The 22,435-nt window shown below is 42.2% G+C and overlaps 1 protein-coding gene across 6 annotated transcripts in view; it reads right to left on the bottom strand.

Moving 5' to 3' along the window:
- Window positions 1-22,435, bottom strand: part of Fam193a (family with sequence similarity 193 member A) — a 148,401-nt gene that overhangs the window by 61,788 nt on the left and 64,178 nt on the right. For 4 of the 6 annotated variants that reach the window (XR_013092156.1, XR_013092157.1, XM_076864561.1 and 1 more), the window contains exons 3-6: window positions 10,720-10,880; window positions 10,037-10,204; window positions 7,175-7,409; window positions 3,211-3,335 (exon numbers count right to left, since the gene is read on the bottom strand). Coding sequence is in view for 4 of the 6 variants with exons in the window: in XM_076864561.1 (XP_076720676.1) it covers window positions 3,211-3,335; window positions 7,175-7,409; window positions 10,037-10,204; window positions 10,720-10,880 (689 nt within the window). In the remaining 2 variants the exon portion in view is untranslated. The remainder of the gene's footprint in view (window positions 1-3,210; window positions 3,336-7,174; window positions 7,410-10,036; window positions 10,205-10,719; window positions 10,881-22,435) is intronic. The other 2 variants (XM_076864563.1, XM_076864564.1) reach the window with 2 other exon arrangements.

Below are 22,435 nucleotides of genomic sequence, written 5' to 3'. Positions count from 1 at the left end.
TGTGTGCTTCGCGCAGTCCTCCCTATCTTTTCAAAGAAGTCAAACAGGCCCAGAGATGAAGTGCTAGTATTAAAATACAGCTGCTGTATTTTGTTGCTTAGGGAGTATTGTTTACATATAATTTGTGTCAAGAATTTTTATGAGTTGTTAAATCTGTTTGTTCACTGGAAACTCAAGTCTATATCCTTCTCAGATCCAACAGTGGAGTCCCCATGGGACGTCAAAGGACTGCTTAATCACCATCACCATGCCTCATCTGCTCCTGGAACTCAGAGATTGTAGCAAGAACCTCAGAATTAACATTTAAGACTATAAGACACTGCTGCTCTTTACAGTCTGTCCATTTTATTCCTGATGAGAAATAAAAAATCTAGAACATGGGCACAGGGGGGAAAAAAAAAAAAAAAGCTTTATAATGCCTTTCAAGTTTCTGTCACCATCCCACAGTATGATGACAAGCCCATCAAACCTGCTGGTTCACAGTAGCAGGATGGATAGCTTCAGGTGGATGTCTACCTCTTGGCTTAGAAGACAATGAGTTCTTCACTTCAACCTCAGTTTCCAAAAAGTTCCCAGCTCCTTTTCTTTTTTTTTTTATTCTTCTTCTTCTTCTTCTTTTTTTTTTTTTCCTTCACTATTGGGGATCCAACCCAGGGCCTCACACATACTCTCAACTCCTTTTTCTTCTGTGACACTCACAATTAGTGTATTAAAATCTTTTAAACAGTGGGCACAGGAGCAGGAGTTGGTGGGTGGACTGTGCTTCCTGTCCGGAGGCCTTGTAGGAGGGGCTCTGAGAGCCATGGCACCCACTGGACCACCAGCAGGCCTCCCTATACAAGGGTCTCAGAGGCTGCACTAAGCAACTTCATTTACAAAGCCCCCCCTGGGTGTGATCCCCAAATGGACACGCAGTCAAACACCTGCACAAACATACAGTTTGGGGGAGCCCAGGGATCCCGGCCATAGCATGAACATGTGTCTCTGTGCCCTGTGGACAGGAGAAGAGGAGTGCTGTGTCCAAGCCTCTGTGCTAAAGGCTTCTCCCCTCTAGTTAGGGGATAATGATCTCTGCCTCCTTGGGCTTGTGCAGAAAAGATTTCTTAATAAACATGAGGTACTGAGAGCACTGCTCACTACACCGCCAATGCTATGGAAAAACAAAAACAAACAAAATACACACAAAAAAACAGTGGACACAGAGCAAAAGAGAAGCTGGGAAGCACGCTGTGGCTGAATGCTGGAAGAGTTAGGCACACCTGCGAGTGCCACAGCATGCCTGCACAACACCTTTCCATCAATCCCTCTAACCTCCCTTTTTTTGTTTTAAACGGTATTAATCTCACTTAAATATCATTTATTTAAAATAGTATTTTTCTCTCCTTTTTCAAATTGAAGGCTGCAAAAAATAAAAGCAGTGCTTTCTTAGCTGAACTGTTCTTATCTTTCACATTGCAAAACCTCAGCAGGCACAAGCCACACCTATCCTACTTCATACAAAACAGTCCTCCCAGTCCTACTGGACATGACATTGGTTTTGGAAAAGTGCTGGATGTAGGAAAGCCAGGTATGCTAGAGTTACTTTAAGTAAAAAGGTTGCTCCAACTAGGGCATCTTTGCTTCCTCAAGGAAAAACTGCAGATAAACCCAAAAGAAAACAAGATGATGATCAGGAAGATAACCAAGAAGATCAAGCAGTCCTCCAGATCCCTGACCTTGTACACCGAGCAGCCACCATCAATGGAGTTGGCAGAATATGGGGTGACCTATCAATTCTAAATGCTGGAGACCCTGGGGTGATGAGGAAGGGTAGAGCAGTGGCCCAGGGAATGGCAAGGAAGACACCTGACTGGGGCTAGGTTGTAAGTGGGACTGCTCCTGTAGCAGGGACTTGTGATCCAAGACCACTCAGACTTGCTGACCCAACAGGGATGGCAGTGGCCTAGTGGGCTCAGACCTGTGAAGAGCACCACCAAACTGCTTTTGAGGCTGTTCTTTGTCTAGAAATGAGGTTGTAAAATGGGGGGCAGTTAAAGGTCAGCCCTCAAATAAAATTTGGGAACATATGCAATGAACACTACATCAATACCTGGGTTTTAAGTTTTGTTTTTTTTTTAAAGCAGACTGGTAGGTAAATCAGAGTGATAATTTATTACAAGCAGCTCCTCCTGCTTTTTCTGGTGGTACAAGGTATTGAACCCAGGGCCTGGCACATACTAGGCAAGCACTCTACTACAATAAATACATATATCCCCAACCCACTGTTTAGTTATATATTGAGACAGAGTCTCCCTAAGTTATCAAGAATGACCTCAAACTCGCAATCCTTTTGCCTCAGCATGTTGAACTGTAATGACTAACATGTGCCACTATACCCAGGTTGTGGTTCCCCTTCCTTGCCAATCTATTCAAACTACATTTTGGTATAGCCAAACAAAAATGGCTATTGTTGGGTGTATCTAGAATATGCAGTTAACAGGTAGGAAAAACAAAATCATACACTGGGGACTAAGGTAGCTCTCACATGACTCCACTCTGCTAAGCAACATTAGATGAAAGAGAGGCATGCTTCCTAACCCAACACAGTATCTTCAGGGCAAATGCACACCCAGCCCCCAGCTCCTCACTTGCTCCAGTTCATGCCCCACAAATGCCCACAAGTGAGTTCTGCACTATTATGTTTATGTTGACATGAGGAAGCCACCTGGATATTCCATATCAGGAAGATGAATCCAGGGGACAAGCACAGATGCAGAGCTGGGGCATGGAGGGCACATTTCCAAGAGATGGCAACATATGCCTAATGCTCAAGACAGTCTGCATGCTCACACCTGGGCCCTGCCTCCTTCTCCGACCTCCCCTGCACATCCCTAAAATACAGCAGAACCACAGCATTCCTGCCAGATAGAGAGAGTCCTGCCAAAGGAAAGCACTCTATTACTGTAGCTTTCCTATATTCATGAGGAGTTTGTAGTGTTATTTCTGAGTGGCATTTATATTGGTTTATTACTTAAAAATTTAATTTTATTACTCCTTAGGTTTTGAGTTTTATGCCCAAACTGTCTTTTCCCCTAGGCCCTGTGTTATTTTTTCTGCAAGAAGGTCCAAGCACACATAGATGAAGTGGTCTCTAGGCGCACACACATACACCATATCACAGGAAAACTGTACTGTCACACCACAGGATGTACACAGATTAAAAACAAGTACCTGATCTGTGACACCAATGCTGGTAAGTTGCTCTGGAGAAGTGGCTCCGAAAAGACCAGATTTTCAAACAGGTGTTTATTATGCAATTCCCAGGTCACCTGGAATTTTTTCAAGTGTTCATTTTCCTAGTTAATAAAAAAGGTTAAAAAAAATAATAATAATAATTAAAACACACAAGTACCCCCAACCCCCCCACACACACAAAAAGGAGGCAGTGAAATGATGAAGACTTGAAATCTCCAAGAAGGATTTCATTCCCACCCCACAAATCCTCTACACAGGTCCAGAACACTCTGCTTGTGAGGAATCACTTCTCCCTGTGAGTCCCAAAGCACACACTGAATTACTGAGTCAGATCTCCAATTTTAGTGACATGAGTCTCCATCTCATTTCCCTTCTAATTAAACTCACACACATAAAAAGGCAGCAGGTGCACACACAGATGAAAAAAAGACAGAGAAAGAAAACATACTTGGTTGACATTTCTTACAATTAATTAGGCTTTCAAAGGTGACAGAAGCCCTACTTTTCAAATAGTGTTAATGAATATAAATCCTTTGATGTCAAAAGACAATCATTTTCTTGCCTATCTGAGAAAGCACTCATTCTGATGGATGCAAATAATTTCTCTTCTAGTGATATTGTGGCAAAGAGAAGGTTTTTCGCTTTCCTAATTAGCGTTAAGCAAAATCATTAACTGCTTTAGACAATGCTCTCAAACACTGGGCCACACTGGCTACCACCTCATTCTGCAGCAGTGCTTCTTGTCTCCATTGATACTCACAATGATCTTCCAGCTGTCACCTCTGCCCTCAGCCTAATTCCTAGGAACCTCTCAGTGACAGCTATACCTCCTCCCTGTATCCTTTTACTTTTGGTATCAGGCATTAAATCCAGGGGCATTTAACCACTAAGCCACATCCTCAGCCATACCCCACCCTTTAAAAAAAAAAAAAAAAGATATATATATATATATTTTTTTTTTAAGATGTAGATGGGACACAATTCCTTTATTTTATTTGATAATTCTTATGTGGTGCCAGAGTTCAAACCCAGTGCCTCATGCATGCTGGGCAAGTGCTCTACCACTAAGCCACAACCCAGCCCCACCCAATCCTTTTTTTTTTATTTAATTTAGAGTCAGGGTCTCCCTGAGTTGCTTAGAGCCTCACTAAGTTGCTGAGGCTGGCTTTGAACGCATGATCCTCCTATCTCAGCCTCCCGAGCTGCTGGGAATACAGGCATGTGCCACCAAACCTAACTCCCTGTATCCTTAAGCTCTCTATATGTCCCAATTCTTTTTTCCTTTGAGCTACATCCTGTAGAATTCCTTTACCACTTCAGCTTCTTAGTTTGTTTAATCTATCCATTAAACTTTTTAAAATTATGCCTTTTTATTTTTAGTTTTGTTTCCCCCCCCACCCCAAGTCTGGATGATCATTCTTTATTTTAGTTTTTTTAAAATATTTTTTTAGTTATACATGGACACAATACCTTTATTTTATTTATTTATTTTTATGTGGTGCTGAGGATCGAACACAGGGTCTCTCATCTGCAAGGCAAGCACTCTACCAGAGCCACAACCCCAGGCCCTGGATGATCCTTCTTTAGAGCCTTAATTCAAAATTTCAAATGTTTGGGGCTGGGGTTGTGGCTCTGTGGTAGAGTGCTCATCTAGTGCGTGTGAAGCCCTGGGGTTCAATCCTCAGCGCCATATAAAAATAAATAAATAAAACAAAGGTATTGCATCCAAGTACAACTAAAAAAAAAAATATTTTTTAAAATTTTTCAAATGTTTTTATATCTGTACAGTAAACAGTTATATTCTTTGAAATGTAAATATCTTTGGGATATAATCCTGCTTGCTGTTTCTGCTGGCTCTCAGTTGTGCTATCTTGAACCCATGTGTTTTATGGGGTTTTTTTAAACTATGAGCTGCTTCAGTATCACCATACTACCCCCTACAAAAACCAAAAAAGAGAAAGAAGAATAAAAAGAAATTTATGAACTGCTTATAATGGAAATCTCCAAAAAGGAGATTTTGAGAGCATTGTCTAAAGCAGTACAGTATAAAAGAATGCTATGCCAATTCTTTGAGGTGGGCCCAGAAGGCCAAGCCTCTAGACATGCATGCTGCTTGACTTTGCCAAAAGCTTTGGACCTCTGCAGCCTAACTTCCAGGCTTGAGCTATCTGCACCACACCAACAGCAGGGGCTTATCCTGCTAACCCTAAATGTGTAATGGTTTCTAGATGGTTCTTCTCTGCCATATCCACTCCAAGGTCATGATGGAAACATTCTTGCATCCCTTCCAGTCCCTGGAGTTTGTCCTTCACCCTCTCACTGAGGTTGTAATGATGGAAAGCCTGCTCTTATTATTATTATTAGCCAATCCCATTCTGGGCAAGACTGATGATGTATCTTTCTCAGGATGAAAGGAAAACCATAGAGCAAATGTTGACATCTAAGCACATGTATTTCTCAGGAATCCAGGTTTCAGCTGATTTTTTTACCACCACGACTTCTCTTGACATCTTAGTCCTATGTCTTGAAAAAAATTTATCATATTTTCTATTAACTACTAAATGCACCTGTTTCCCTTGGGAGGAATGGTTCAGGGTATACTATATGCTGTATCTCATATATAGAGAGAAAATAAAATAGAGCACTGGTTCAAATTAATTTTTGTTGGTTTCATACAACACTGTTCTACTCTGACTACCCAAGGAAGGCCAGGATGTTGGCAGCACTTTCTGGAGAGCATGCTCTCTCAGAGAGTCTGCACCAGGCTTAGGCAAGAAGGACAGTATCTTAACCTGTGCCAACATTCTTTCAGAAGATAGGGGAAGGTGCAAGGTGCTCCTCAGAGGCGCCAGGTCTGGAACTGAACCTCTGAAGGACAAGCAGGCTCTCTAAGTGGAGGTGGGAGAAGCAGGCAGGCTGTCCTTGGAGCCCTTAGGTCTGGAGGTAGGATTACTTTGCCCCTCCTGTCATATTCACCTGGCCAGCTCCAGTGACAACAGACGCCTCCTCCAGGCAGTCCTTACAAGTATAGCAGTGGTATGATGCAGGGGAGCTGAGAGAGGTCTACAACCCTGGCAGTGACTTACCAAGTGTTGTGTAGGTGAGTTTTTCTGGCAAGGTTCATCAACTTTAGAATCAGATAAAGACTGCTTAAAATCTTGAGAACCAATGATTTCAGAATGTAGTTTCACCACTAAGCAGCACCAAAACTAGCTTGCTGAAGTATCACTTAATCATCAAAGTGCTGAGGAAAGACACTCCAGAATGACCAGTGAGTAGCTGAAGCTGCCATGGCTGGTCACTGGGGAGCCCGGTCTCCTTCGAGCCACAGTGACCACATTTCCACTTCATGCCTCCTTCAATTCAGTGGCATTTACTTTCTGAGGTGGTCACTTGTGCCCTTTGCTAGGGCTGTATGGTCCCTGCAGGAGTGGGCATCTTACTCAAGTTCCTAAGCCTGTCCTTGCTGGGTGCTCAGCTTAGGGCAATGTATGTGTGTGTGGAAAAATGGAAGTTCTCGTTGCACACAGGCTGCTCTCTACAACCCTCACACCCTCAAGTACACCCATCAAACACAGTACTAGCTGTTGACAGTCACAACAGCGTTAACAACCCAGAATACTAAAGACTCCCCATCATCTCCCTGTTAATGCCCAGCTGGTCCTCATGAAGCATATATCCCCATGACTTGCTTCTTTGCCTCAGGTCTCCCCAAATAGTACTTCCACGCTTTGTCACCAGGACACCAATCCACTCAATGCTTCTATTTAGTGGCAAAGTCAAAGGACTAACCCTAACCCTAATCCTAGCCCTTGCTGACCTTGTGGAGTGGCCTGTGGCAGTCAGTCCCTCAGCCTCAGGCACCTCTTTTCACCACATACTTCTGCTCTTTAGTTCACCTTCTCAGCAACCTCACAGAAAAGGGGGTGCCATCTCTTACCAGAGTGCTGAGGAAAGTGCTGATAGAGCGTGCCGCCTGGCAGAGAGCGCCATACTCCTCGAGGAGAAGTGAAATGAAGTGGTGTGCCTGAGGTGGGCCCTGCAGGCCAGATGGCGCCTTTGTCTTTGCTGCAGCTGACAACTGCCGAAGCAGGCGGACCTTCATCTCTAGCACATACTCCCGGGCTTGCTGCTCCAACCGTTGGTATAGCTGGTAGGGGTCCCGCTCACAGAGCCTGCACAGAGAGAGTCACACTTAGCCCTCATCTGTCCACACCAGACAAGGATGGAACAGTCTTCATATCAATAAGCATCTTTTCTAAAGCCTTTCCATAGGTATCTACCTGTCAACCGCAGTGGTCTTCTTCCTCACCAGGACCTAAGAAAGGCACCATCACATGCCTTAACAGATCAAGAACCCAGACACAATGTTGCCAAAGAACAAACAGAAAAACTGACATTTCCTTAGCACTGTTTATGCACTTGTACTCACTTGGCCAACCCACACATAGGAGCTCTGCTTCATGCCCCACTGTCCAGACCATCAAAGCCACCCAAGCTGGGGACAGTGTCTGAACTCCAACAAGCTGGGGACAGTGTCTGAACTCCAACAACCAGTGGGTGACAGGGTGCATGACCTGCTTCAGAGATGGCCCCAGAAACAAATTCAACTTGCGATTATTAACAAAAAGGTGGGACTAAGGCACCTAACCCAACGAAGGTGATACCAGGCTACAGGACTGGGCATTTTCTTTCCTTCTAGGAACTCAAGAGTATAAGAAAATGTTTGCTATTTTTAAAATCAGAGGAAAATTTAGAGAGTTTATCCTATTTTAAAATTATCCCAACAAAAAAGCAATAGCCAAGTATGGTGGCACAAGCCTGTAATCCCAGTGAGGCAGGAAGACCACAAGTTTAAGGTCAGCCTCAACAATTTAGTGAGACTTTGTTTTAAGAATTTTTAAATACTTAAAGAAAAAGGGGGCAGGCTGGGTGTAGCTCCATAATAGTCCACAAGACCCTGCAATCAACATCTACCCCTGGGGGAGAAAGGGGAGATAAAGCAATACATATGTATGAAACACTGTTAGTAAGTTAAGAGCAGGGGAAAATCCATGGCCACCACTAGCCACAACAGCAACGAACACTGTCATGAATCTCCTTTCAAACATGGAGATCACCCACTTTAAGACTTGTTTACAGTGTCTGGCATCACTGTGATTAAGATGCCACTTCTATTAACTGTGCACTTTTGAGATGCCTCTAGATGGAAGCCTGGGACCACTGTTGCAAGAATCAAATTGACTGTCGGTAATATGTCAAAGAAGAAACCAGCTGAGCTCAGCACCTATTAGAAATGAGTTGTAAAATGTATTCAGCAGTAGATTCTTTGACCTTTTAGCAGATTATGTCAAAAGAGAACATTATAAGATATCACCTGTTCCATTTTGAAACTGCCATACTACCTAGGTTGTAAAAGACAAGAGACAGGAAAGCCTTGTATAAAATGTGGTTAAAGTTGCACAAATTCAAAGGACTCCCACTATTGTTGGTATATTTCAAACAGACCAATTAATTTTTGAAGCATGATAATTCTAATTTAAATTATGAGCATAAGAAACTATCCCCCTGAAACAGAATATATTTCATTTATTAAAGCAAAGCCACATAAGGTTCAAATGACACAGGAACAACTAAACTCACAAGTAGACTGGATATCTCCTTCTTAGTTCTCCCAGCATGGTCAGATTAGACGCACTTTATTTCCTCGTCCATTTCTGCATTTTATAAATTTAAGGAAATAACCATGTGGTACTTTTTGCAAACAGGTTTCTTAAAATTTATGTGAAAAAGAGGCAGAGTATATGAAGACGCTGTAGTCCATTCATTCAGCCACTCATACGTACAACCAACAAACTGTAGTATACTGTGTGCAGGATGCTACTCTAAGGTATCAAAGATACAGCATGAATAATCTGTGAAGACACGGATCTGACATAAAGGTTCCATATTTTTTCCTAATACTCACTAGGAAACCTGACTTCTAAAAAAGGCACACACCTCCCAAACCGTCTCACATGATACCAGTGGCTCAGATGTGGAACCCTGAACACAAGTCAACATGACCATCACCACTCACTAACCCTGCTTCCAGGATGAAACCTGCTAGACAGCAAACATGAATCAAGAAGAACCCTAAAGCATACATTCAAAATGCAAGAGAGAAAGAAATAAAAATGAGAAATGACCCATGAAATGTCTAGCTCAAATGTATTGCTTTTTATTTGGAACATTTCAAAAATCAGGAAAAGATGGCACTTTCAAACAAGAAAGAAGTGATGCCCATCTCACCTTCTGTAAGTTACTGGGCATAAGGTAGGTGCTGAACAGCAGATTCAAGACCAGCTGAATGAGGCAGCTGCAGAGCCAGGACTGGCCCCAGCTACCCTGCACCCATATGCTGCAGACAATCACCTTCCTGAGCTATTGGCCTCATGGCACCTCAATAAGTGGGAGAGAGCTCAGCCTTTCTCCCTGGATGATAAATGCAAGAGTGCTTATGAAAGTACTTAGCATCTCCCTGGCAGAGCAGGGACTCAGGCAGGCAGGTAGGTATTATTGTCAGTTTTGACACAAAGAATTGACAGAAACATTTCATATCTCATTAGGAATCAGGAGAATTTGCAACATTTTACCCAGAGGGCTCACTATGATCAGCTGTCTGCTAAAGACCTGACCAGGCAGGCCCAGCTGAGCATTCCTCAGAACCCAAGTGAAAGCTCACCCAGGCACAGAGGCTCCATAGGAAGCTGGGGAGGGCAGGGATTTACACAGGGACATGACAAGAAGGGGCAACTTGTACCTATCCACGAGCTCCTTCACTCCCTCCTTGTCGGGTACCAGAGATTGGTCCTGGTCGTCTGCCAGTGGTGTCCCCGCCTGGCGGTAGATGCAGCGGACCATGTAGCGCACTTCTGACCAGTAGTTCTGCAGCTGTTGAGGTTCCCGATCCATCTCTGCCGAAATTTCTCTGTGACACAACACAGGAACCATAGAGTTGGGGTGTCTACCAGAGCTCTTCCATCAAGGTGCACATCAAGCAGTTCTGATCCCTGTGGAGTCTCTGCACCTTTGCCACTTGCTGGATTCTTCCCTGGGCAGAGCCCTTTCAGATATGCTCCTGGCCTCTCCTCCCCTCCACCAATGCCAGCCTCCCCACCACCACTGCCTGGCTATTGATGCTCCTCTTAAAATCTAGTGACTATGCCCCAACCTTTCTGAGGACTAGTTTCCTAGTGTTAGTCCTTCAAGGACAGGAATTTTTTTTTCCTTTTTTTTTTTTTATTGGTTGTTCAAAACATTACAAAGCTCTTGACATATCATATTTCATACATTAGATTCAAGTGTATCTTGTGCTTTCCCTTAAAACCAGGCCACTGTGTTCCTCAGGATCAACGCAAAAGTTTGTCACTATTTATCAAAAGAGCCCACATTCCTGTTCTGGCCCAACACACTCCTGGACAGTGTGGCCCACTCTGCACATACCTGCGCTCACTGCAGGCTTCGCAGGAGCAGGCAGCCTCCGAGGGCGTGGCGCCCAACCCTGTAGAGGGCAGTGTCTGTGTGCCCAGAGCCAGCCTCCCTGTGCCACCAGCCTCAGGCTGAGAGCCCCCCAGTGGTGAGTGAAGAAGAAAATCTTGGCCCTGCTTTAAAAACAGAATATAACAGACCAGTTATGTTCAAACTCTTCAAAAAAATGCCTCCTAGAAAAATTTTAAAACAGACATCAAAAAGAAAATGTCTCAACTGACATTACACAGGCAACTTTTTCTGTCAAGAATTTTATTTGGAACCAGTGTTTTTGTTGTTGTTGGTTTCTTTCTTTTTTTTTTTTTTTTAAAACCTCCTGAAGGTTTATACCATCATCACATGGACACCCAATACATGTATTTTATTCTTTAAAAAAGAAGCATTCTGTTCCCAGTGTCCTCATTGGCATGTGTGACAACCACCCCTGCAGGCATCTCCAGGACCTGGAGCACCCATAGTCAAGTCACTGGAGGTCTTGACAACCAGGTCAAGTCACTTGGTAGAAGTCTGGGCCATCTGCATACAGCACACAGAGGCCCAGAGCAGCATCCCTCTGTCCCAGGGGCCCATAACCTGCACTGCCTGTTCTGACCAAGGAAAAGGAAGCTCTGAGCAAAGATGACAGATGAGGCCCAGAGCCAGCCTCCCTGTGCCACCAGCCTCAGGCTGAGAGCCCTCCTGTGGTGAGTATGCAGCCTATACTTTTTCCCAGAGGGAAAGGACTTCACCGACCACCACCATAGAGAACAGAAACACATCCTGACCCCTTCCCCTTCTCCCTTCTAATTACCCACCGAGCTAGCACTGAGAGAGATGCTGCTGAGATGGACCAGGGCACAGGAGAATCCCAATCAGGGCTCACAACTGGGGCAGCCAGTTCCAATTCACCCCAACAGCCTGAGGAGAAGTAGCACAGAGCTCCCGGACAGACTCCTATAGGGAACCCTTTTGAGTGCAGAGAGCTGCAGCCTTCCCAGAGACTGGATGTCAGCCTAGACTGTGTTTGGTCAGGTTTGTGCACACAGTATTCACATCACCACCCAGCAGAGGAGCAGAAAACTCCTCCAAAAGCCTATTATGTCTCAGGGGTTTGGCACATAGACAGTGATATGAGATTTTTGAAGTGTAAAAGTCTGGAAAGCCTATCCCCTACCCCCACAGCAGACAGAGGGAGCCAGAACTGCGTGCCAGAGGGGAGAGCAGAAGCTCCATGGTCATGAAAGACCCCACACAAAATGGATGCTTCAGGTTGAGGAGGTGCCAACAACAAACCAAGGAATGGACCTAGGACTCCCAGCCTCCAGACTCTGAGAAACAGATGCCTGCTGTTTATGAACCAGCCTACAGCACTCTGCTGTAACAGACCCAAACACTAGGACAGCGTCTTCCAAGCAAGGACCAGCAACATGCTAGGCTAAAAAGCCCCAGTCAGCCAAAGACAGCCACTGACAGCCTGGCAGAGGACAAAGCCCCCAACTCCTCCTTCCCAGAGCCCTTTCTCCACCCTAAAGCCAGCATAAGAAAGGCAGAAAGATATTGGACACACACCACTGCCCTCTACCCTGGTGATCTCTGACTTCACTTCCTACAGCTGTGGGAAGAGCTCTGAATTAGTAAGAGTTGGGTTTTTCAGCGAACTGGGCTTGAATACTTGAAAAAGAGACAATTCCAACACTAGAAGGGGCTAGAAGGGAAGTGTGGCCTGAGTGATGTCATCATGGGAAGGGAGGACAAGCAGGCAGGACAGCTTAAGGTTGGCAATGGAAAGAGAAGCTATTCCTACAAAACAGCAGGTCAGAGCCTTCAACACACAGGCTTCCTCTTCTCCTCAGGCCATAGTAACTGCTCCACCTCAAGCTAACAAGCCCAAACCCCCACCTGTTTTTCTTTCCCTACTGCTTCAAGCCCAAGATAGGTCACAGTTACCTCCTGCCTGGAAACGGCAGGGCTCTCTATTGTCCCCGATATCTACCCTTCCCACTGTGATCTGTTTTCAAGCCCAGCCAGAGTGAGCTCATGTAGTCCCCAGCATAAACCTTGCTGTGTTGTCCTCCAGAATGAACTCTACTTTCTTACCACAGCTTCAAGGCTGCCTAGATAGACCTCTGTGTTTATGCTACTGCACTGTTCCCTTTGCCTGGAGCACTCATCCACTGATCTCTGCACAGTTTCTAATGGAGTTCTATAAGTCAGACCTCAGCATAGAGATTCCCTACTCATGGAAGTTGAAAGAGCCAGCTACCAATAGTTCCTTTTGCCTCTCAGCTCCAAACCCACCCTCCTTGCCAAGCTCTGTGTAGAAGGAACCCATTTCTCCACTCACAGCAGACAAAACGTGGACAGAGGGCACTGGAGGATGACAGACCTCCAATGTTTCTCCTCTTGGTCCTATCATCAGGAAGCTCTGTTCTTGGAGTGAGAGGACTTGGTGACAGGTGCTGTCCAGCAAGTTTCATCATCACCCAGTACCTCAGGGAGCTTCTCTTGGCACCCAGTCAGCTGCAACCATGCTCTCCAAGGAGGGGCCTCCTCAAATTTTGTTCTTCCCTGAGTCCTTTCCCTCAGTCCCAAAGCTCATGGTTGCTCCCTAGATCTGCCTTAACTGATCTTTAGGGCTCACTGTACAGGTCTGGGTAGCTGATTCCTGTCTCTTGTTACTTTTACCTTGTGTTAGGATATGTCAGTTTAATTACTGGTGTGATGCTCACCTGCTAGTCAAGCTCTGCTTAACACACCACCTGAACCACCTAGTAAAGCTCTTCTATCAAACTGCTGTGTGATGCATGTGGTGGCACATGCCTGTAATCACAGCTACTCAGGAGGCTGAGACAGGAAGATCATTAAGCTCAGCAATTTAACAAGACTCTGTCTCAAAATAAAATTTTAAGGTGGAGGGGGGGCCTGGAGATGTAGCTCAGTAACAGAGTGCTTGCCTAGCATGTACAAGGCTCTGGGTTCAAACCCCAGTACTGCCGCTGAATAAATAAATAAATAAATAAATAAGTGTGTGTGTGTGTGTGTGTGTGTGTGTGTGTGTGTATAAACCATTTAAAGCAAAAACACATAGTAACATTTATAATACAGGAGGAAAGTATAGGACTACAAGGGAACCAAAAGAGGTGGAGTTCCAGGTGTCCTATTTTAAGTTCCTCACACTACATGTGAAGTGGCAGGATAGTCTTTGAAAGCAGAGGTTGAAAAGTTGAAAGTGGACGTTGCAAACATCTCATGAAAAACTGTGAAAACATAAAAATATAGATAATAAACCAACAGGAGGTAAAATGAACCATAAAAAAATATTCAATTAGTCCAAGAGGAAAAAAGGGAGTAAGAGTTGCAAATAACAGAAAAAAAATAGAACAAAGGATATTAGTAGCAATGAAGAGCAAGATGATGGTGATGATAAAAGAATTCAACAAAAAAGGAAGTAACAATGCTGAACCGGTAGATATTCTAATAACAGAACTCAAGATACAAGAAGCAGAAACTAAAAGAATATACCAGTCCAGAATTACATTTGGAAATTCAACATTCCTTTCAGTAACTCAACTAGACAGAAGCATCAGGAAGGATGCAGAGCATAGGGACACCAAGGTGACCTAACTGACACTCACAGAACACTCTAGCAGCAGCAGAACTATTCAAATGCATGTGGAACAAGAACAAGATCAACTATAAAGCAAATATTTTCTGAAACAAAAATTTAAAAATTAAATTATACAAAGTATGATTTCTTATTTAATAATCATTAACAAGAAGCTATCTGGAAAATACCCCCAAATATTTGGAAATTTAAAAACACATGTAAACAATCCATGAGCCAAAGAATGAAACATAAGGGTGATTATAAAATACTCTGAACAGAATAAAAGACAACATATCAAAAATTGTGGACTGCAGCTAAAAGTGGATCTACTAGCAGAAAGAATGAAAAAAATATAGGCCAGGAGTAACATTGATGAAAGAAAAATAGAAAATTGATTAAAACAAAATGTGATTCTTCAAAAAGATCAATAACATTGATAAACCTTTAGTCAGTCTTTTTTTTTTTTTTTTTTTTTTTTTTAATGAAAGAGTGAGAAAGAGAGGGAGAGAGAGAGAATTTTTTTAACATTTATTTTTTTTTTAGTTTTTGGCGGACACAACATCTTTGTTCGTATGTGGTGCTGAGGATCGAACCCGGGCCGCACGCATGCCAGGTGAGCGTGCTACCACTTGAGCCACATCCCCAGCCCTTTAGTCAGTCTTAACAAGGGAAAAAAAAATGAGAGACAAAAGTCAAACAACTTGGGCTAATGTTGTGGCTCAGTGGTAGAGTGCTTGCTTAGCACCTGTGAGGCACTGGTCTCAGTCCTCAGCACCACATAAAAATAAATAAATTAAATAAAGGCATTCTGTCCATCTACAACTAATATATACATACACATATGAGTGTATGGGTATGTATATATAATTTTAACAATGTCAAACAACTGATATAAGGATTAAGGGGGAAGGGATCATTACAGACCACATGGAAATTTTAAATATAGTAAAGGAATATTCTGAACAATTTCACATCTATACATTTGCACAAAAATGGGCAAATTTCTTTAAAGCTCCCTAATAAAGAAACAGACAACCTCATATAAATTGAATCTCATAGTTCAGAATCTTCCCAATGAGGCAAGCCTTAGGCCAAGACAGCTCCACTGGTGCATGTTTCAAACACTCAAGGGAGAAATTTTATCAATTCTACACAAACTTTTCCAAAAGAGTAAGGAGGGGTACTACTTCCCAGCTCGTTCTATGACACCAAAGCCACACAAAAATATTATGAAACAAGAAATTCGCAAGTTAACATTATTCATAAATCAGACAATAATCCTTAAAACATTAACAAACACCCAATCCAGTAACCTATAAAAAGGGGAACATATCATGATCATTACCAAGTGTGGATTATCCATCCTAGAAATACAAGGTTTGTCCAACATTTCAAATAATTTATTTTGTTAATAAACTAAGAAAATGAATAACTGTGACCATCTCAAAGGATGCAGAAAGAGAATTTAACAAAAGTGAATATCCATTCATGATGATAACTCTCAGCAAAATAAAAACTCAACTCCTCAGTGAAATCCTACAGCTAATATAGTACTTAATGGTGAAAAGACTAAATGCTTCCCCTAGAATCAGCAATAAAAGAAGGGTGTCCACTCATACCAGTCCTATTAGACCTACTGGAGGTCCTGGAAAATGGAGTAAGATGAGAAAAAATAAAAACATACAGGTTGGAAAGGAAGAAATACATTATCTGTAGATGATGTGATCTACATGGAAAAAAAATCCAAGGAATCTACCAAAAACCACAGAATTAATAAAAGTTTTCATATTGTTGAGAAATACAAAGTCCAGTGGCCCATTTTCAAAACATAGTATTTAGCTCTAAATGTAAAATTATTGGGGATATAAAAGAAAACAGCCAAAGGGGAAATAGAATAAATTGTTACCAGAAGTTAACACCTAAGTGACAGATTCATAGTCCTTGACAAAGAGAGGGTAGGGTAAGGAGCCAACCTGACCAACCAAGATAAATCATAAGAGCACTTACCCCAAGAGAGACAAAGGGAGGCGGGATAAGCAAAAGATGCATTTCTTTAAATAACCCAATAAGAGAACAAAACCTAGGTGAAGTTTGGGAAGACTGTGCACCCATGGTACTTAGCCAATGAGGCACAAAGAAAGGGACCTTGTGCACTAGGGAATGAAATGCTGATTGTGACTGGTCTGGGTGTGCCTGCTCACCCTGACACCCACTCTTGCAATTGCAAGACTGTCATTAATAGCCTTCTCTGTGCCTGTTGTCTCAGGCTATTCTTTGAGTTTGGACAGGTGAATGAATGTGTTTATCACAATGTGATACATACAGTACCAATGAAAATTACATTTTTATACACTAGCAATAAACAGCTGGATACTGAAACTTTTAAGAAGTCCATTTAAAATAGTAAAGAAAAAATACTAAATACTTTGCAAAAAGAATACTACCTACAAAGCCTATAACACTGGCCACTACAAAGCAATACTAAAAACAGAATTAAAAGATCATGGGCTGGGGATGTGGCTCAAGTGGTAGCGCGCCCGCCTGGCATGTGTGCGGCCTGGGTTCCATCCTCAGCACCACATACAAAGATGTTATGTCCGCCAAAAACTAAGAAATAAATATTAAAAATTCTCTCTCTCTCTCTTTAAAAAAAAAAAAAAGAAAAGATCATGATACCAGGGGCTGGGGTTGTGGCTCAGTGGTAGAGCACTCGTAGAGCACATGCGAGGCCCTGGGTTCGATCCTCAGGACCACATAAAAATAAACAACATAAAGGTATTGTGTCCAACTACTCCTAAAAAATAAATATTTTAAAAAAAAGATCATGATATCATAATAAAGAGTTGTGGACTAGAAGACTTGGTATTGTTAAGATGTCAATTCTTCTTAAAAATTAACCTAGAGAGTCAACACAATGCAATTCAAATCCTATCAGGGTTTTTTTGTTTTTTTTTTTTTTTGTAGAAACTGACATGCTGATTCTAAATTTTATGTGGAAATGAAAGCATTTGGAATATCTAAAACACTTTTTTGTAGGTCAAAACAGAAGTGGACATCTTTTACAGGAAAAGAAGGTAGAGGACATCTACTACAGAATTTCATGATTCACTCTTTCAGGAATCAGGACATTCATTATACGCACAAAATGGATTCAAGAAACAGATTTGTAGCCAGGGCCAGTGGCACCCGCCTATGATCCCAGTAACTACCAAGGCTGAAACAAAAAATCACCAAGTTCAAAGGCCAGTCTCAGCAACTTAGTGAGGCCCTAAACAATTTAGCAAGGCCCTATCACAAAATAAAAAAAAAAAAAAAATATATATATATATATATATATACACACACACACACACACAAAAGGGCTGGGGGGCTGGGGGTACTGGGGATGTGGCTCAAGTGGTAGCGCGCTTGGCTGGCATGTGCGGGGCACTGGGTTTGATCCTCAGCACCTCATAAAAATAAAAAAATAAAGATGTTATGTCTACCGAAAACTAAAAAACAAATATTAAAAAAAATTATTTCTCTTTCTCTCTCTTTAAAAAAAAAAAAAAAAAGGGCTGGGGATGTGGCTTAGTAGCTGAGTGCCCCTGAGTTCCATCCCTAGTACAAATAAAATAAAATAAGAAAGGAGGAAGAAAGGGATCTTTAGATTTTGGGGGCTGGGGATTATTGGAAATTGAGTCCAGGGGTGCTCTACCACTGAGCTACATTTCCAGCCCTTTTTATTTCTTATTTTGAGACAAAGTCTTACTAAGTTGCTAAAGCTGGCCCGGAACTTAACAAATGTGCCAAGGTAATGGGCAAGAAAATTTTGTTTTTTCAACAAATAGTCCTAGAATAACTGAGTATCACATGCAAATGGATGCCCACAATCCTCCCTTTTTCTTTTTTTTTTTTTAATATTTATTTTTCAGTTTTCGGTTGACACAACATCTTTATTTTAATTTTATGTGGTGCTGAGGATCAAACCCAGCGCCCACGCATACCAGGTAAGCACGTTACCACTTGAGCTACATCTCCAGCCCAATCCTCCCTTTTCAACAGATACAAAGCTTTGCTCAAAATGGATCATAGGGGCTGGGACTGTGGCTCAGCGGTAGAGGGCCCGCCTAGCACAGTGGGACCGGGGTTCGATCCTCAGCACCACACAAAAATAAAGGTTTTGTGTTATGTCCATCTATACCTAAAAAATATATTTTAAAAAATTGGATCATAGACATATAAGAGTACAAGCTAAACCCTGAAGACATGTAAAACAAAAACAAAGGGGAAGAGATGTGGTTATAGCTCAGTGGTAGAGCATCTGCCTTGTATGTATGAGGCACGGGGTTCAATCCTCAGCACCACATAAAAACAAATAAAGATACTGTGTCTACCTACAACTAAAATAAATAAATAATTCTTTCCTCTCTTTAAAACACACACACACACACACACACACACACACACACGGCAAAAATCTTTAATAACCCTGGGTAGCGAGGATTTCCAAAGAACACAAAAAGCACAACTCATTAAAAAAAGAGATCAATTGTACTGATCAAAATTTAAAACTTTTGGCTAGGCATGGTGATATACTCCTTTAATCCCAGTGACAGTGGAGAGTAAGGCAGAAAAATCACAAGTTCAAGGGCAGCTTGGGCAACTTAGTAAGACCCTGTCTCAAAAAATAAAAAGGGGTGAGGGTATAGTTCAGTGATAGAGCAGCTCTGAGTTTAAATCCCTAATGCCAAGAAAGGAAAAAAAAAATCTATGTTCATAAAAGCCAACATAAATACAAGTGAAAAATAAACAATAAAGGAAATATATATAAGTATGAACATACTAAGACTACATATAAATGTTTTACATATATTCCATATATATAATGAAATCCCATAAGCCAATAAGAACAAAAAATTTGAGAGAATAGTGTGCCCTAATACCCTTTGGCATGTCCACTAGTCAAAGCCAATGCCTTATGAATACCAAGATGTTCTCGGCTTTCTCACTGTGTTCGTGTCTACACTATAGCAAATGCAATGGTGTCAAACACCAGCACACTGACAAGCATGAGGGAGTGAAGTACTAGTGCCACCGGGCTCCCCCTGGCCACACACTCAGGCTTTCAATAGAAAAGACAGCTCCACCAACAATGTCCCTGAGGTAGTAAGTCACCATCTATATTAGTTCTCAACCACTAATACAAGTCTTCTCAGTATTCTGAGGGATGAAACAGGGAGTGTACACAAAGCACTCTGCAGCCTTCCCAAGGAGGGCTGCTCTGGAAAGGCATGATGCACTGCGGGCACAATACTCCACTGAGCCCAAATGCCAATTTTACTTGAAAAAATGACTGACAGGAGCTGGGGTCGTGGCTCAGTGATAGAGCACTTACCTAGCTCAAGTGATGCACTGGGTTCAATCCTCAGCACCACAGGGGGAGGGGGGAGGGGGAGGAGGAGGAGGAGGAGGAGGGGGAGGAGGGGGAGGAGGGGGACTGGCGGACCAAACTATGGTGATCTAGACTTGGATATTTGTAAGACAGTTCCCAAAAACGAACAAAATGAGCCTGTCACTTCAAGGAAAACAACTGACACTATGTGTGGCTAATCATAAAATCTGAGCTTTCTCATAATCATAATTTTTCTGAGCAAAGATCAGAACTTGGGACTGGGCACAATGATAGATGCCCATAACCCCCTGGCTCAGGAGGCTGAGACAGGAGAATCGAAAGTTCAAAGCCAGTCTCAGCAAATTAATGAGGCCCTAAGTAATTCAGCGAGACCCTATCTCTAAATAAAATATAAGGGCTGGGGATGTGGCTCAAGTGGTAGCACGGTCGCTTGGCATGAGCGAGGCACTGGGTTTGATCCTCAGCATCACATAAAAATAAAGATATTGTATCCATCTAAAACTAAAAAAATAAATATTTAAAAAATATAAAATATAATATGAAAAAGGGCCGGGCTTGGTGGTGCACACCTGTAACCCCAGTGGCTTGTGGGGCTGAGGCAGCATAGGTGAGGTGCTAAGAAACTCAGTAAGACTCTTTCTCTAAATAAAATATGAAATTGGGCTGGGGATATGGCTTAGTGGTCAGTGCTCCTGAGTTCAATCCCTGGTACAAAAAAAAGGCTAGGGGATCCAATAAAAAATGCCATTATCATGTGCATGCTTGTCTTCATGATCAGTGTGGTACGATTTTTAAAAATAAACTATCATGTCCCTCAAAAGTGGGGGTGGTGACTGGGTATATAGCTCAGTGGTTAAGCGCCCCTAGGTTCAATCCCTGGAAAGGAAAGAAGGAAGGAGGGAGGGAGAGAAGGAAGGGAGGGAGGGAGAGCAAGGAAAGGGAGGAACAGGAAAAGATCAGAACTTGGGAAAGCTTGTACCTGCTTCTATAAGCTTGAAAGTTTTCCCTAAAGACAATGGCCAATGATGCCTTAAGACAGTACAATGAAAGATGTCCACATCAGGAAGATCTGCCCAACTGGATAAACCATTTTGTAAATGACTAACAAGCAATGTTACAAAACTACATGTGAGTAAGAGATCCATTCAGAGGGTGAGACAGACCAATGGATCTTTTTTCTTTTTTTTTTTTTTTGGAGGGGGTCCCAGGGATTGAACTCAGTGGCACACTCAACCACTGAGCCCCAAACCCAACCCTATTTTGTATTTTATTTAGAGACAAGGTCTCATTGAGCTACTTAGTGTCTCGCTGTTGAACTCACAATCCTCTTGTCTCAGTCTCCCAAGCCACTGGGATTACAGGAGTGTGCCACCATGCCCAGCTGATCAATGAATCTTAATACAATAGAGTCAGAAAAGATTACTGATCAGTTCCAGACTCCAGGTAGTAATTAACCATCAAGAAATTTTCACTTCCACAAGACAGCACACAACTATAATCCAGCTGTTCAGGAAGCCAAGGCAGAAAGAAGCAAGTTTAAGGCCAGCCTGGGCAACCTATCAAGACTTTGTCTCGAAATAAAAATAAAAAAGGTTGGAGATGTAGCTCAGCAGTAGAGTACTCCTGGGTTCAATCCCTAGGAAGAATCAAGGCAGGTAGGCAGGAAGTAAGGCTGTTTGGTAGCTTAAACTAGAATACTCAAAATTATCTGAAAGTCATTAAATTTTTTTTCATTTACTTCAATCAAGGTAACCTATCACAAGAGACGAAACACAAAAGTACATAGAAGAGCCCAGCTTTCTTCTATTATCCAAACATTAAAGAAATTTGCAACAGGGCTGGGGATGTGGCTCAAGTGGTAGCGCGCTCGCCTGGCATGCGTGCGGCCCGGGTTCGATCCTCAGCACCACATATAAACAGAGATGTTGTGACTGCCGAAAACTAAAAATAAATAAATAAATATTTAAAAATTTTAAAAAGGGCTGGGGATGTGGCTCAAGTGGTAGCGCGCTCGCTTGTCATGCATGCGGCCCGGGTTCAATCCTCGGCACCACATACAAACAAAGATGTTGTGTCCGCCAATAGCTAAATAAATAAATAAATACTTTTAAAAAAATTTAAAAAAAAAAAGAAAGAAAAGTTTAAAAAAAAAAGAAACTTGCAACAAAAATAAAATACAGTGCCACTCTACTCACAAAATTATTTTTGGTTTGGAAAATAATTTTTATTTTCAAATGTGCTATTGATCTTAATATGCCATCAGTTAATTATATAAATCCCCTATGACATAGCAACTCCTTCCCTCCTTTTTTTAAAAAAAAATATTTAATTTTTTAGTTGTAGACGGACATAATATCTTTAATTTATCTATTTGTTTGTATGTAGTGCTGAGAATCGAACCCAGGGCCTCACCTGTGCTAGGCAAGCACTCTACTGCTGAGCCACAACCCCAGCTCCTCCTTCCCTCCTTCTAAGACAACACAATATGCTACTCTGTGTATCAAGAGGATAGCTCTTAATGGCAAAAATCTGGAAATGAAAACGCAGTGTGTTTCCAAAGGTAAACAGTGCATAGCAATGGAAATGGAGGAATGACAACATGTATGAATTTAGAGCATAACTGGACACAGCATGATTATATTTTTACAAAATTCAAAACACCAGGAAAATCAAACTACAGTGTTTAAACA

The sequence above is a fragment of the Callospermophilus lateralis genome, chromosome 8, assembly GCF_048772815.1.
Source record: "Callospermophilus lateralis isolate mCalLat2 chromosome 8, mCalLat2.hap1, whole genome shotgun sequence".
NCBI classification, from domain to species: domain Eukaryota; kingdom Metazoa; phylum Chordata; class Mammalia; order Rodentia; family Sciuridae; genus Callospermophilus; species Callospermophilus lateralis.
Note: the sequence above shows the minus strand (reverse complement) of the source record. Positions and strands in the feature narration are given on the sequence as shown.